Below are 13,658 nucleotides of genomic sequence, written 5' to 3'. Positions count from 1 at the left end.
ATGCTGCCTTCAAGAGGAGAGAGACAAATTGACATAAGAATTATTAACAAAAAGAATAATTTCTTTAGCCTCTCGATATGGCCAAAGATGCTGAAATGTGCGGCAGAGAAAAGAATGAAGGTTGGGCCAGGAAAGCTTCTGCTGAAACTTAGGAAAGATCAAAGGGTCACATGAGAAGAAGGGCGTGCCCCCTCAGATCTTCTTAACCAAACAGGAGGTACCCAGGAAGCCTAAGGGCATGTCCAGCTTGCAGGAGGAGGGCAGACAGCACAGGGGTGGGGCTGGTGTAACAAATGCTGCTGGCAAGCAGAAGCTGACAAACCACCAGGCTGCAAACACCTTCATGAAAAAGGAAAACCCATGGGCAGAACTCTTCCCAGAGGGCAGAACCAGGAGCCAGGAGGATAACCCACAGGACTTGAAGCCTGAGTTTACCTAGCTCTGGATTGAAGCTTCCTTTTCTTCCCATCTCCCCTTTTGAAGCAGGCATGTTTCTTAGGCCCACCCATGTTGTATTGGGAGGTGACTCTTAGTTTACCAGATTCACAAGTTGAGGAGTGGTATCCATCCACTAGCTCAGATGGTCTAGATGATGTGATTATGGACTCTGAACTAATGCTGTCCTGGGGTAAGATCCTTGGTATCCTTGGTGAGGGACGTATCCTACATGGGAGGGACATGAAATCTCTAGGGGCCAGAGGGCTGACTGCAGTAGGCAAAATGTTAAAATGCCCCCATGACTTTCTGCCCTAATCCTTGGGCCTGTGATACAATGATACTTCCTGCCTGTGATCCTGTTACTTGGCATTGCAAAGGGAATTTTACAGGTGTAATTAAGGTTCCTACTCAGTAGATTGTAAAATAAGGGAATTACAAGTAAATGGACAAAGATGGTATATACACAGTTGATCTTTGAACAACATGGGTTTGAACTGCATGGTTCTCTTATACTTGGATTTTCTTCTGCCTCTGCCACCCAAGACAACAATACCAACCCATCTTCTTCCGTCTCCTCCTCAGCCTACTCAGCATGAAGACCATGACGATGAAGACCTTTATGGTGATGCACTTCCACTTAATTAATAGTAAAGATTTTTTTTTCTTATGGTTTTCTTAATGTTTTTTTCCTAGCTTACCTTATTGTAAGAATACCATATATAATAAATATACAAAATATGTGTTAATGGACCATGTTCTTGGTAAAGTCAATAGTAGGGTACTGGCAGTTAAGTTTTTGGGAAATCAAATTACACTTGGATTTTTGACTGTTGTGGGTTAGTGTTCAAGGTCGACTAGATGTACAACAGCGTACTATTCACCCATAAACAGAAGGAACTCCTGCCATTTGCCACAATATGGATGTACCTAGAGGACTTTATGTTAAGTGAAATATACCAGGCATAGGAAGCCAAGTTCTCACACTCTCACTCATATGCAGAATCTAGAAAAGTTACCTCACACCTGAGGTCGACGCTGGGGTGGCTGTGAGTGTGCCACTGCACTCCAGCCTCGGCAACAGAGTAAGACTCCAATTCAAAAAAAAAAAAAAAGTTACCTCACAGAAGTAGAGAGTAGAATGGTGGTTACCAGAGACAGGGGTGGTTAGGGACCAGAGGAGGTTGGGGAGGTGTTGATCAAAGAATACATATTTATAGCCAGGAGGAATAAGTTCAAGAGATCTACTGTCCAGCATGGTAACTATAGCTAATGACAATTTTGGTATTCTTGAAAAATGCTAAGAGAGTGAATGGAAGTGTGCTAATCACAAAATGATAACTATGTGAGATAATGCATTTGTTAATTTGCTCGGTTCAACCATTCCACAATGTATATATATACTTTAAAACTTGTACGCAATAAATACATACAATTTTATATATCAACTTAAAAAATACATTTAAAAAAAATTAAAATGAGATTATCCTGGATTATTCAGGTGAGTCTGATCTAATCACACAAGTCCTCTAAAAGCAGATGTTTTCTCAGGTAAAACCACAAGTCAGAGAGACTATGTGAACAGGACTCAACATGCTGGTGCTGGGTTTGGAGACGAAAAGGGTCTCTGGGAGCGGAGAATGCTCCAGCTAACAGCAGCAAGGATACAGACCTCAGACCCAGCACCACAGGAGCTGGATGTGGCCAACAACCTGAATAGGCCAAGTAGGTTCTTCCTCCAGTTGAGCACCCAGCTTATGATTCTGGCCTGTGAGAACTAAGTAGACAATTCAGCTGGCCCTGCCCAGACATCTTACCTATACAACTGTGAGCTTAGAGATGGCTGTTAACTTAAGCTGCTAAATTTGTGTTAGTGTTATTCAGAAAACAGAACTAATGCCTACCCTATGCAACCCACTCAGACCTTCCTTACCAATTAGGAGGCTCTATTTTGGAGTGTGGTCTAATGCTCACATTGCTAGCCATCAACCTCTACAGTAACTATGACCAATTTTTAAAAAACTGTCAAATGGTGATTCCTTTCCAGTTACATCTCCACACTAGACTTTCTCTGCTAAAATAATCTTATATTTATAAGCAAAGTAACTAAATTCAGGTTTTCCTCTTGAGTATCACAAAAGGACTCTAAATAAAGTCACTGATACCATTATTTAATAAGTGAGTTATTTTAAAACATATTTTTGCTGGGCTCGGTGGCTCAGCCTGTAATCCTGCGCCTTGGGAGGCTGAGGTGAGTGGATTGCCTGAGCCCGCGGGTTCAAGACCTGCCTGGGCAACTTGGTGAGACCTCATCTCTACAATAAAAAAATTAAAAAAGAAAAAAAAATCAGCTGGGTGTGGTAGCGGGTGCCTGTAATTCTGGCTATTCGGAAGGCTGAGGCGGAAGGATCGCCGGAGCCCAGCAGGTCGAGGCTGTGGTGGCCGGGAGCAGCCACTGCACTCCAGTCTGGGTGACAGAGTGAGACTGCAACTCAAAAAACAAAACAAAACAAAAACAAACCAAAAAAACACATATTTTCATCAACAGATTATAGTTAAGAATATTTTAAATGTCAGTAAGGATGCCTTCCATTTAATTATACTTTATCTAGGTTTCTGGGCAGTTATTTCAAAAGGGTAATAATTTGTTACTGAGTATATGCTAAAACTGAGTTTATTACTTTGAAAATTATTTACAAGATTCACACTGATTGCTTGGTGATACAAACTGTACTGGTATAGCTGTATAACTAACTTCCTTCTAAAGATAACTAAAGATATCTTGACCAACAATATTCCACTTAAATAACAACTTTAAGATAACATACCTGAAGAAAAACATCACAGTACATGGATCATATAACTCATACATTTTGTTGAAGTCAGGTACTTCTGTAATATCCACAAGATAAATAACTGCGAAATTTTTAACCTAAAAGTAAAGGAGATAAAAAAACAAACAAACCTAAAATAGCAGATCGGTTTGGTTTTCATTCTATAAAAGCACGTTTAAAAAACAAAACCAGGACAATTTTTAAAGCAATCATCCACATTTTCCCCAGTTAAGGCTCACACACAGGGAAACAGTGAAGCAGGATCAGGATCCTGCCCAGCTGGCTCCTCACACCTCACTTCAATACTTCTCAGAATCCTTTAGGAACCAGTTAAACTGTTGTAGAGCAACAGGTTATACAAGTCCTGTAGAAAATGCCCACAGATATATCATTCATGCTGATCTAGTAATAATCTGTATCAACTTTTCCAAGTTTGCACTTAATTACATGCATTAAACAACTGCCCTAAATCATGTCTGTAGAATCTAGCCATCTACCCCACTCCCCGGTTTGAACACTTGCAAATACTAACAGTATCCCATTATAATATGGTATATAACAAATTTTCCATAATTTTTTAAGTTCATTAGAGAAGATTTAGAAAAACCAGAAAGACATAAAGAAAACAAAATCTCCAATCCCAATACCCAGAGATGATTGCCGTTCATATTCTTTATTCACTTTTTTCTGAGTATATTTTTAAAAATCTGTCTACACTACAATATCACAATATTTTGTATCCTTTTATAGGCACTCATATACTTTCTAAAAACACAATTTTTATGGCTGCATGATTCATCAAACGTCTATGCCATTATTTTACCATTTTTGTTATTTGCCGATATTTCATGAATATAGGTAACTCAGATTACGTAATTTATTCACCTGTATTTTTACCCTGAAATTGGTGTACATACTTCATTATTTCCTAAAAATAAATTCCTAAAATAGAATATTTTGAACAAATGATATGGCATTTTATTTTATTTATTTATTTTTTGACTTGGAGTCTCACTCTGTCACCCAGACTGGAGTGCAGTGGCCACTCCCGGCCACTGCAGCCTCGACCTGCTGGGCTCTGGCGATCCTTCCACTTCAGCCTTCCGAGTAGCTGGAACTACAGGCGCGTGCTACCATGCCCAGCTAATTTTTTGATTTTATTGTAGAGATGAGATCTCGCCAAGTTGCCCAGGTGGTTCTCAAACCCACGGACTCAGGCAATCCACTCACCTCAGCCTCCCAAAGCGTGGGATTACAGACTGAGCCACTGAGCCCGGCTATGATATGGCATTTTAAAGGCTTCTCATAAATATTGAGTCAATGCCCTCTAGAAAGCATATACCAACTTTTGTGTGTTATGGGTTGAACTGAGCCCCCACAGAGACATGCTGAAGTCTAACCCCCCAGTCCTGAGAATGAGACTTATTAGTTAAGGTAAGATGAGGTAATACTACAGTTGGTGGACCCCTAGTCCAACATGACAAGTGTCCTTACACAAAAACAGCCACGTGAAGACACAGACACAAGGTGGCCCTTAGGGCACCAAGGACTAGAGTGAGGTCCACAAGCCCAGGAACACCAGAGAATAGGAGAAGCAAGGAGAGATTCTCTCTGACAGGCTTCAGAGAAAGCATGGCCCTGCCAACACTAATATTGGATTTCTGATTTCCAGAACTGTGAGAGAATAAACGTCTGCTGTTTTAAGCCTCTCAAGTTTTTGTTTTGTCATAGCACCCACAAGAAACCAATACAATATACATATCATTTCTTCATTTTAAACTAATTCCAAAAACCTGACTCATTTGCAAATGAAATAACATGGTATCTGGAATTTGCCTCAAATATACAGCCTAAAAAAATGAATGGTTAGGTAACACAAGACTAGACAAATATTGATAATTGCTTAAATTGACTGATAGGAACAGAGGTGTTCACTATACTTTTCTCTCTTTTTGAGAATATTAAAAATATTAAAATATGGAAATGAAAAAAACAGCGAGAGTCAGAGGGGAGGAGGGAAAGGGAAAGGAAGAAAGTTTACTCTTGGCGAGGACTCCATCTGCCGTCCAGCTCTGGGGAAAACCTTAATACATCTCCAGCATGTTGGACTCTGCGAGTACACCACCACCACCCACATGTCGCTTTTGAAACCCTTAATGTGCTGCCTGCACAACATCACACCAGCTGCTCTTGTCACTCATTCTAGGTGAACACCTGCTTCTGAAACTCCCTTAGCCCATAGTGAGGACATGCTGGTCAGGTTGCTAGAACCCAGTTTCATTTTCATGGTAAACTAATAAACTGTATTCTGGTTTTATTTAAAAAGAGTACCTCACTACAGAAATTAAAATAAATAAGCCAATTTTATTTATTTATAAAACAGTCACAGGTGTTAGGAAAGTCAAGGTCCCATTTCATTTTTATCTTCAATGCCTTCCTCTGTCTCTCTCTGTCTCTCTCTCTCTCTCGCTGTCTAAACACCAATAAAAATTATATTAATTTATGGAATCACTATTCAAATATCACTCTAAAAATCTAATGGACAGAGTTGGAAATTGTGTACTTTAAAGAAAAGTAAGATCACAATAAATTTTTATCATTTTTTTCTTGTATGTAACAAATATTAAGTAATATAATATAATCAGAAGTCAACTAAATAAATGTAACTTGTTCAAAGATACAAATGTGTATCTCCTCCTGCCTTCAAGCTCTAGCCCGCTGCATCTAACCGCCATGAATTCTAGCAAAAGCAAACTATCATGTCAAGCCCATGTACCATAACATCCTCTTATTTCACAGGCTGGTTTCATGAATCCACTATGCACAAGGCACTTTCCACTCATGGATTCTAATTTTTTTCAACACCCCTAAATAGACTTGGTTGAGGTTTTACATGTGGTGGAATTAAGGCTCCACTAGGTCACATGACACCAAGCCACATGAGGATGTAGCAGAGCTGAGACTAAATCTTAGGCTGGCTCAAAAGCCCTATGACTGGGAAGAACCCTTAAACTGAGTTTTGAAGGAATCAGTCTACCCAAAGAGGCAGGGGCTGTGGAGGGTGGAGAATTTGCCAGGCTAATCGAATTCCCTATGTCTAGAGAAAGACATAAGAGAAAAGTGCCAAGTCTCACACCCAGCACCTGGGACAAGGAAGCAGAGGTGTGAGAAGGAAAGGCTGGAAGTGCAGGTGGGGCTAGGCCACAAACGACCTTACAGACTTGAGGAGTCTGGTTATTTGTTTATTTATCTCTAAATAAGGAGGGATTAGAGAATTCAGTTTTATACACATGGAGTTAGAGAAAACTAAGGAGCAAACAGAGAAAAGTTCCTATGGGTTGTGACCAGCCCAGGTCTGGAGCATGGCTGCCACCGGAAAAGGCTTGAGAGTTAATGCAGAGCCCACAGCTAGACCGAGGGCAGGAAGGGACCCTCAGCAACCAAGATGGGAGACTTCAAGGAGAGGTCGTGCTGAGTTCCCAGAGAGATCAAATCAGAGGGGACTGAAGAGTGTCTGGGACTTTGGCTCCTAGGAGGTCACAGTGACAGTGTGAGGCTGCAGGGTTGAATCCATGAGAGGACTGGAGAACAGAGGCCTTCAGTGTGGACAGCCTGCAGAAGCTTGGCTGTGGAGAGAGGAGAGTCACTGCTGGACGTAAGGAGCCAAGACAGCAGCTGCTGACAGGCAGGTAGAGGAAAAAGAAGTTGTCTCCCCCAGCCTCTCACTCCCCTCCTCGAGCTAACATCATAACAAATGTCTCCCATATTATTAAATACAGCTCCAAGGAAAAAACACCCATCCAGTGGAGTGATGTTCCCAGTTTAAACCCCAGTTCTGTGATTAATTTGTGACACCTGTCACAGGGAGTTGTCCTGAGGGTCACAGATGTTCACTTCCCAGTGCTGTAACTGACCAAAATGCTCAACATAAACCGACACTTATCACCATGTTCTCCCACCACTGGACATTTTTGTTATTTCATAGTTTGCTATAAATTATAACAAAGTTCTCACTGGGCATAAAACTATGCCTACTTGGAGTTTTTTCCTACTGAAGAAGTAGAGTTACTGGGCACGACTATTCTCAAGGCTGTTAATATAATGCCAAACTGCTTTCCAAAGGGTTATATCAATTTTATCCCTACCTGAACATTATATAACTTTTACCCCAACCAGGTAACACCTCACATTAAATATCTTTTAATATTCGATATACATAAAAACAATAGTGCACTTTTTTTTAAGCAAAGTTTATTTAGAAAGTAAATGTGAGAGAGAAAGAGGAAGAGGGGGAGAGAGGAGGGAGAGAGAGGAGAAAGGCGGGAGGGAAGGAGGGAGGGAGAGATAAGTTTACTTAACCAATGGAATTCTTTATTTCTAAGTTCGGTGCCCATTCACCCACAGTGTTTTAAATTTGTCTATTTACATAGCCATATACAGTATAAGCCTATATCTAAAATATTTGCAGTAAATTTAACTCATTGTTGAATAGTATCGATTTTTCTAACCAACTACTATATATGTACAAATTTCATTTCTTTTTTGAATTATGACTTCAACCTACTGAGTTGTTTTTTTAATATGTATATATATTTTTGATCATCTACAACAGTAAATACATTTTTCAATCATGTTGCCTACACATCTCATAATCGTGCTTTCTCTTCAGACAAGGCAGTGATTAAAGTGCTCAGCAGTCCTTCTGATGCCACTAAATCTACTTCTAAGTAACAGCTAAATAACTCTATAAACATGTGGCCGAAGGCTGGCACATGCCAACTACCATTCCACATTTTTTATGGAGTACCTCAACCAGCTAAGAATCCATCTAAAATACTGGAAAAAATGTTCTGAGCAGTCAATTGGAACTACAAATTTTTGAAGTGTCAATTTTTACATTTTTAGGTAATTCATTTCAAAGCCATAAAAAAAAAACCTGAGTGATACCTTCATTTTCTGAAACCAGTATTTGCCCTGATTTAGCTCTACTACAATAACTCTTACAAATTTGGTAATGTGAAAGAGGTAATGACACTAACAATGATGACCGAATATGCTACTTGCTGTGTGACAGGAAGTATTCTAGAAATTTTTTCTATTACCTCACTTATCTCACAAAAACTCCATGAGTTTGGCACTATGATCTCTTTTTCACAGGTGAGGTGAGGCACAGGAACACATAAAGATCACATAGCTAGCAAGTTGCAAGAACTTAGCTTGAGTCTCACTGTCAACAACCACTGGATACTACCCCCATACCTTACTGCTAGCTGCAAAGTTGTTTTTAATCAGACAAAAATTCACAGGGAATATAAAAAACACACATTCTGTTTGTTCCTACAGATTCTTCATCTGGCTGAGCACTGACTCCCATCAGTTCAAAAGACTTCCCATAATCTTCAGTGTGATGCTGAAGACAGAGTCCCTAATATGGCTCCTGAAAAGTTCCATAAATGTTTCTGCCTTATATACAATTTTACTAGAATGTATTGTCAGGAGTCAATGATATCACTGAGGATTTTAAAAAAGTTTTTTAAAGACAATGTCTCACTCTGTCATAGCTTACGTAGCCTTGAACTCCTAGACTCAAGCAATCCACCCATTTCAGCCTCCTGAGTCACTGAGATTACAGGCATGTGCCACCATGGCCAACTCACTGAAGATATTTTAAACTCTACTTGTATGGGCTTTTGAATACAAAAATTAAACATCCCATTTATTCTTACCCTAAATCCCTAAACCCATGGGATTTGGGTAATAGTGAACCACAAAGCACTGCTGTGGTTCTACAAACCATATTCTACAAAAAGGAAAAACAGCTCAAAATATGTGAAATCATCTCTTTTCAAAACTGTGCATAAAACCAGCTGCTAAACAGAAAATTTTATTTTTTATTTATACTCTATCAAATAAGCTGCCCCACACTTACTAACAGAAAATTCTAGACATCTGTAAAATCTTGAAGTATATCTCTATGATTCCAGACTAACTTTCTTCATTAAGTTTATAGCTCAAATGCAGCATGAGGTGGGGTGGGCACTGTAGAGGCAGCAAATCAATACCACACATTCTAGAAGCAACAGTATAGTCAAATCCAGCCTGAATATGTGGAACTTTTACTCACTTTAAAACAGCTGGGATATCCAAACAGGGCTCGTAACAAGGTGAGGAAGATCCCCCATTATCTGCCATTTCTGCAGAGGGAGATTTTTAGAGAGTTATATTGTTCTTTATACTAAAACCGTAAATTTCAAAAATTCCTGTTGAGCTTCCCCCAAAAGGGCTTGCAGAATTATGAATTCATACTTTGCCCTTATATTAAGAAGAAAATAAACCATTAAGTCTTTTAATGAATTTCAAGTTTGCATTTTAAATAACTATACTATAATGCTATATTAAAAGTTTACTATAAAGTTATCCAAATTTTGGACAAAAAAGAAAAAAGAGACTAAAGACCAAAGAAAAGTGAGCCCAATTAAATTGTTCTTATCAATAAATAGGTTCAATACCAAAGTATGCGTCCACTAGCAATAAGAGCGATTCAGTCTATAACTGACATAAAGGAATTAGAAAAGAAAAAAAGAAATCTGGTAAAGTCCCTAAACACTTACATTCACACATGAAATCTGTTTTCTAGCTAAGAGCATCTTGCTGAGCTTTGCTCAGACATGACGAGCCAAAGGCCCTCACACCTCTAGCCATCCTAGCCTCGTGCTGCCGGCGGCAGGGTCTGAACGCCACCTGATGGTTATGCCACCACCTGCAAGGTAGAACAGTGAAAGATTCTAGAACACACATCTCAAATTATTTCAAAGTCAATACAGCAGTGATTTGCTTATGAGAAAACTGCTTTTAGTCAACTTTTTTTTTGAGAAAGCAGGATTTATTAAGAGGACAGAAAAGCTCGCACAGTGAGAGGGGACCCGAGAGGGTTGCCCTAGTCAACTCTTTGCTGAATTTCAGCAGTTATCTGTCCTTGTCCACTATTGCTTAAGCAAAGAAAAACTGAAGCCCTGGCACTGCCTCACTCAATACCTCTGACCCCTGGCTGGCAGGACCCCAGCATGTGAGAGTACTGCTGCTCTCCTGGATTCCCCAGGCACCTCCGCAAGTCCTCACTGTCTTGGTGTCCAAGAGGAAGAGGCTGGGAGATAGCTGATGATCAAAGCACTCCTTTTCTGACCCTGCCCTCCATTGAGGGGTTTTTGAAAGTGTGATCCAAGGCCAAGTCACATCAGAATTCCCTGAGGAGTTCCTTTTTTTTTTTTTTTGAGTTGGAGTCTCACTCTGTCGCCCAGACTGGAGTGCAGTGGCCGTTCCCGGCCACCGCAGTCTCGACCTGCTGGGCTCCGGCGATCCTTCCGTTTCAGCCTTCCGAGTAGCCGGAATTATAGGCATGCACTACCACGCCTGGCTGATTTTTTTTATTTATTGTGGAGATGAGGTCTCGCTGCCCAGGCGGGTCTTGAACCTGTGGGCTCAGGCAATCCACTCACCTCAGCCTCCCAAAGGCGCGGGATTACAGTCTGAGCCACCAAGCCCGGCTGAGGAGTTCCTTTAAAAGCCATTTCTGAACCTCATCCCATACCTATAGAATCAGAATTTCTGAGGTGCATTTTAGTAAGCACTCCAAGAGATACTTGTAACAACCAAAATATAAGAACACTCCCTAACACCCTGCCTCTCTTACTAAATAGCAAATAGTAAAAATTAACCCTTTGCACTCGGATGTTCCCTCTGAGGGGACATAGATTGCTGGTGGTTATAAAGGACAAACTTATGCAAGTGCAAATTTTTCAAAAATGTATGTTCCCTTGAAGTTTTCCATTCAAATTGCATAAAAAAGCAAATAAAGAGATAGAATATATACTGAAATATGATCGATCGGTTGACAGTGGTTTTCAAGAATCACGAGTGCATCCTTCCACATCTTCTTTGAACAACAGATTAGACAATAAATTACATAGTAATGTGGGAGGAAGAAAATGAGACTGCATTATCTGCTCAAATAGAAAAACACCAGGTAGAAGACATCAAATTACTATTGCACAACATGTATCAATAAACCTACAATGCGTGTCATGACTATTTAACATGTTACCACATGTTAGAAAAATGTAAGATATAAAATGTTAGGTTTTTTTGTCATAAATAAGTTCCTCAATGTCCAAAATTCTATTATAAGCCAAATATCATTACAATAAAATAATGAGTTCCATCACTATGCTATTTAATATAAAACAATTTTTCACTATTTCGTTAAAAAGTGCTGTTGAGGCCATTGCCTTGCTAAGCTAAGGCCAGGCCATGTGTTCCCAAGCTTTGGCCCCCTCCCCTACTTTGGGGAGGTGAATCTCCTCTTTCTCCTTTTTTAATTTACTTTCTAAAAAAACTATATTTTCTAATCTAAAAAAAAGTGCTGTTGAGTTGCTGGTAGGTGATCTGTGAGATATTCACGAGTGCAAAGGGTTAACAAATGGGCAAGATAGTCTTTCCTTTCCTAAATGTAAAATATATCTTTATATCTGCTACTATTTACTCAAAGGAGTTATTTTAACCCAACTATGTTAATATCTGTGAAAGGTGGCTTCAATGTTTACTTTTACTTTTCATTAAAATGCTCTCAAATATGGAATATTAATATGTCAAATATTTAATTAACATCTTAATATTTTTGCTTTTTGCCTTGTGGCTATAACTGCAAAAACCCAAGTAAAAGTTCTCCTAGAACTGACAAAGGAAATTATAGAAATAGAATTAAACCCCTGGTTATACAATAGTGTCCTAAAATTGTACTTTTATTGTCAGCAAGCAAGGGCCACAGACCATGCAGTATACTAATGTCGAAATTTTAAAAATTAGTTCAAATAAAGCATAATTCTATTGTCTCCTGATGTTTTCTGCATTTTAATCACTCTAAGGTATAAAACGACTTACAAACAGCAAAGTGGGATAAAGAAAACAAAACACCACCACCAAAAGAAAAAGAACAGGATCTACTGTGTTATTAATATAAAAGTTCTGCTTATCAATACGACAAATAAACAAGGTACCAGAAAAAGACGATCCTTTTAAGCTAAACTATTTAAAGTAAGCTTCAATGCTGTCAAAGTCTGCAAATGTATTTTGTTCATTGTACTATAAATTTTGAAAAAGCACCCTATTAACAAATAATTAACTTTTGGAGGGGAGGAGAATCATAAGCCTCTTTAAAATGTAAAAACAATAGAAACTTCTCCCAGAAAAATACCTCTACTATTCTGCACAATTCCAGGGAGCATATCCTAACATCTCAAAGATAAGAATCTGTCTGTATACTAATCTGGCTTCTTCTCTTTATTGGTGAAGGAATTCACAGAGAAAATCTCGCTTTTAAATTACACTGCCAGCTGGCAAAAATCCCAACACAATGAAATTACCAAACAGATTACGGAATACAACATAAAAAGCGGCGCTGCGTTACCTTTTCGGCTATACTGTATAGGACCTCGTCCATTTTCATGCAAGTAGGGTCCCAATCGTGTCCAAACCGAATGACGACGACTCGATCTTCCTCCGAAAGGATGGCCTGATCTACCTGCCAGCCGTTGTGCAAGTGCGGGAGCATGTACGACATCGTGCAGGCTGAACTGGGAGTCTGCAAGAGAGGGCATCCGCGCACTAGCTTCCACCCAGCCCGACGGCAGGACACCGCTTAGAGTCTATCAGAAAACTTCACTCACCCAGGAGCTTCATCTGGACCCTGAATCTATCTCTCCGCCCCGCCTCTAGGACCGCAACCCGGACGCAGACCCCCCACCCCCCACGCCGCTCACAGGACAGAGATCTGGGCCCAGGAACCCCCTGTCCGGCCCCCAGGACGGCGACTCGGACGTAGGAAGACACCCCGCCCCGCCACAAGGACCAGGAACCCACCCCGCACCCCCGGGATGGCGACCTGGACCCAGGATCCCCCGACTCGACCCGGACTCCAGGGCGACCCATCGCGGAGAGGGCCCCGGGCCGCCGCTCCGCCCTCGCCTAGAGGCCCCGGCTACTGGCCCACCGGCCTCCGCCGGGCCACCGGCAGACTGACACCCAGGGAAAGGTCCTTCGTGGTTGGCCCAGCTTGTCCCCCGCACCTCCCGGCCGGTGCTCCAACCTCCCCTGCGCACGCGACCCCGAAGCCCCCGGAACGCCCAAGCCCCCTCACCTCCCGGCAGCACTAGGGCTTCCAGCCCAGCGGTCCGTTCCGGCAAGCGCGCCGAAGCCGTGCGCGCCGTCGTCGTGCGTGCCGGCTGACGTCGTGCGTGCTGATGTCGAGCACGCGCGTCGGCTGCCGGAAGGGGCCTACCGGGCCGCCTTCCGTACCGGGTACGGCTTGAGTCGCTACGGAGTCGGTCTTAGAGT

At 41.1% G+C, this 13,658-nt stretch overlaps 2 protein-coding genes across 6 annotated transcripts in view; one reads left to right on the top strand and one right to left on the bottom strand.

The window, feature by feature from the left end:
• HSBP1L1 (heat shock factor binding protein 1 like 1) overlaps positions 1-1,184 on the top strand; it is a 17,130-nt gene extending 15,946 nt beyond the window's left edge. The window contains exon 5 of one of the 2 annotated variants that reach the window (XM_008064248.2): positions 1,021-1,184. The gene's annotated coding sequence lies outside the window, so the exon portion shown is untranslated. Of the gene's footprint in view, positions 1-981 lie in introns of both variants that reach the window. The other variant, XM_021715409.1, reaches the window with a different exon arrangement.
• Positions 1-13,658, bottom strand: part of TXNL4A (thioredoxin like 4A) — a 16,521-nt gene extending 2,863 nt beyond the window's left edge. The window contains exons 1-3 of one of the 4 annotated variants that reach the window (XM_008064241.2): positions 13,462-13,658; positions 12,733-12,906; positions 3,264-3,367 (exon numbers count right to left, since the gene is read on the bottom strand). In XM_008064241.2, the coding sequence (XP_008062432.1) occupies positions 3,264-3,367; positions 12,733-12,885 (257 nt within the window). In that variant the 5' untranslated portion in view covers positions 12,886-12,906; positions 13,462-13,658. Of the gene's footprint in view, positions 1-3,263; positions 3,368-9,393; positions 9,464-9,880; positions 10,030-12,732; positions 12,907-13,461 lie in introns of those variants that run through there. The other 3 variants (XM_021715399.1, XM_021715405.1, XM_021715396.1) reach the window with 3 other exon arrangements.

Source organism: Carlito syrichta, unplaced genomic scaffold (assembly GCF_000164805.1).
Source record: "Carlito syrichta isolate Samal-C Ts95f unplaced genomic scaffold, Tarsius_syrichta-2.0.1 Scaffold100632, whole genome shotgun sequence".
Taxonomy (NCBI): domain Eukaryota; kingdom Metazoa; phylum Chordata; class Mammalia; order Primates; family Tarsiidae; genus Carlito; species Carlito syrichta.
Note: the sequence above shows the minus strand (reverse complement) of the source record. Positions and strands in the feature narration are given on the sequence as shown.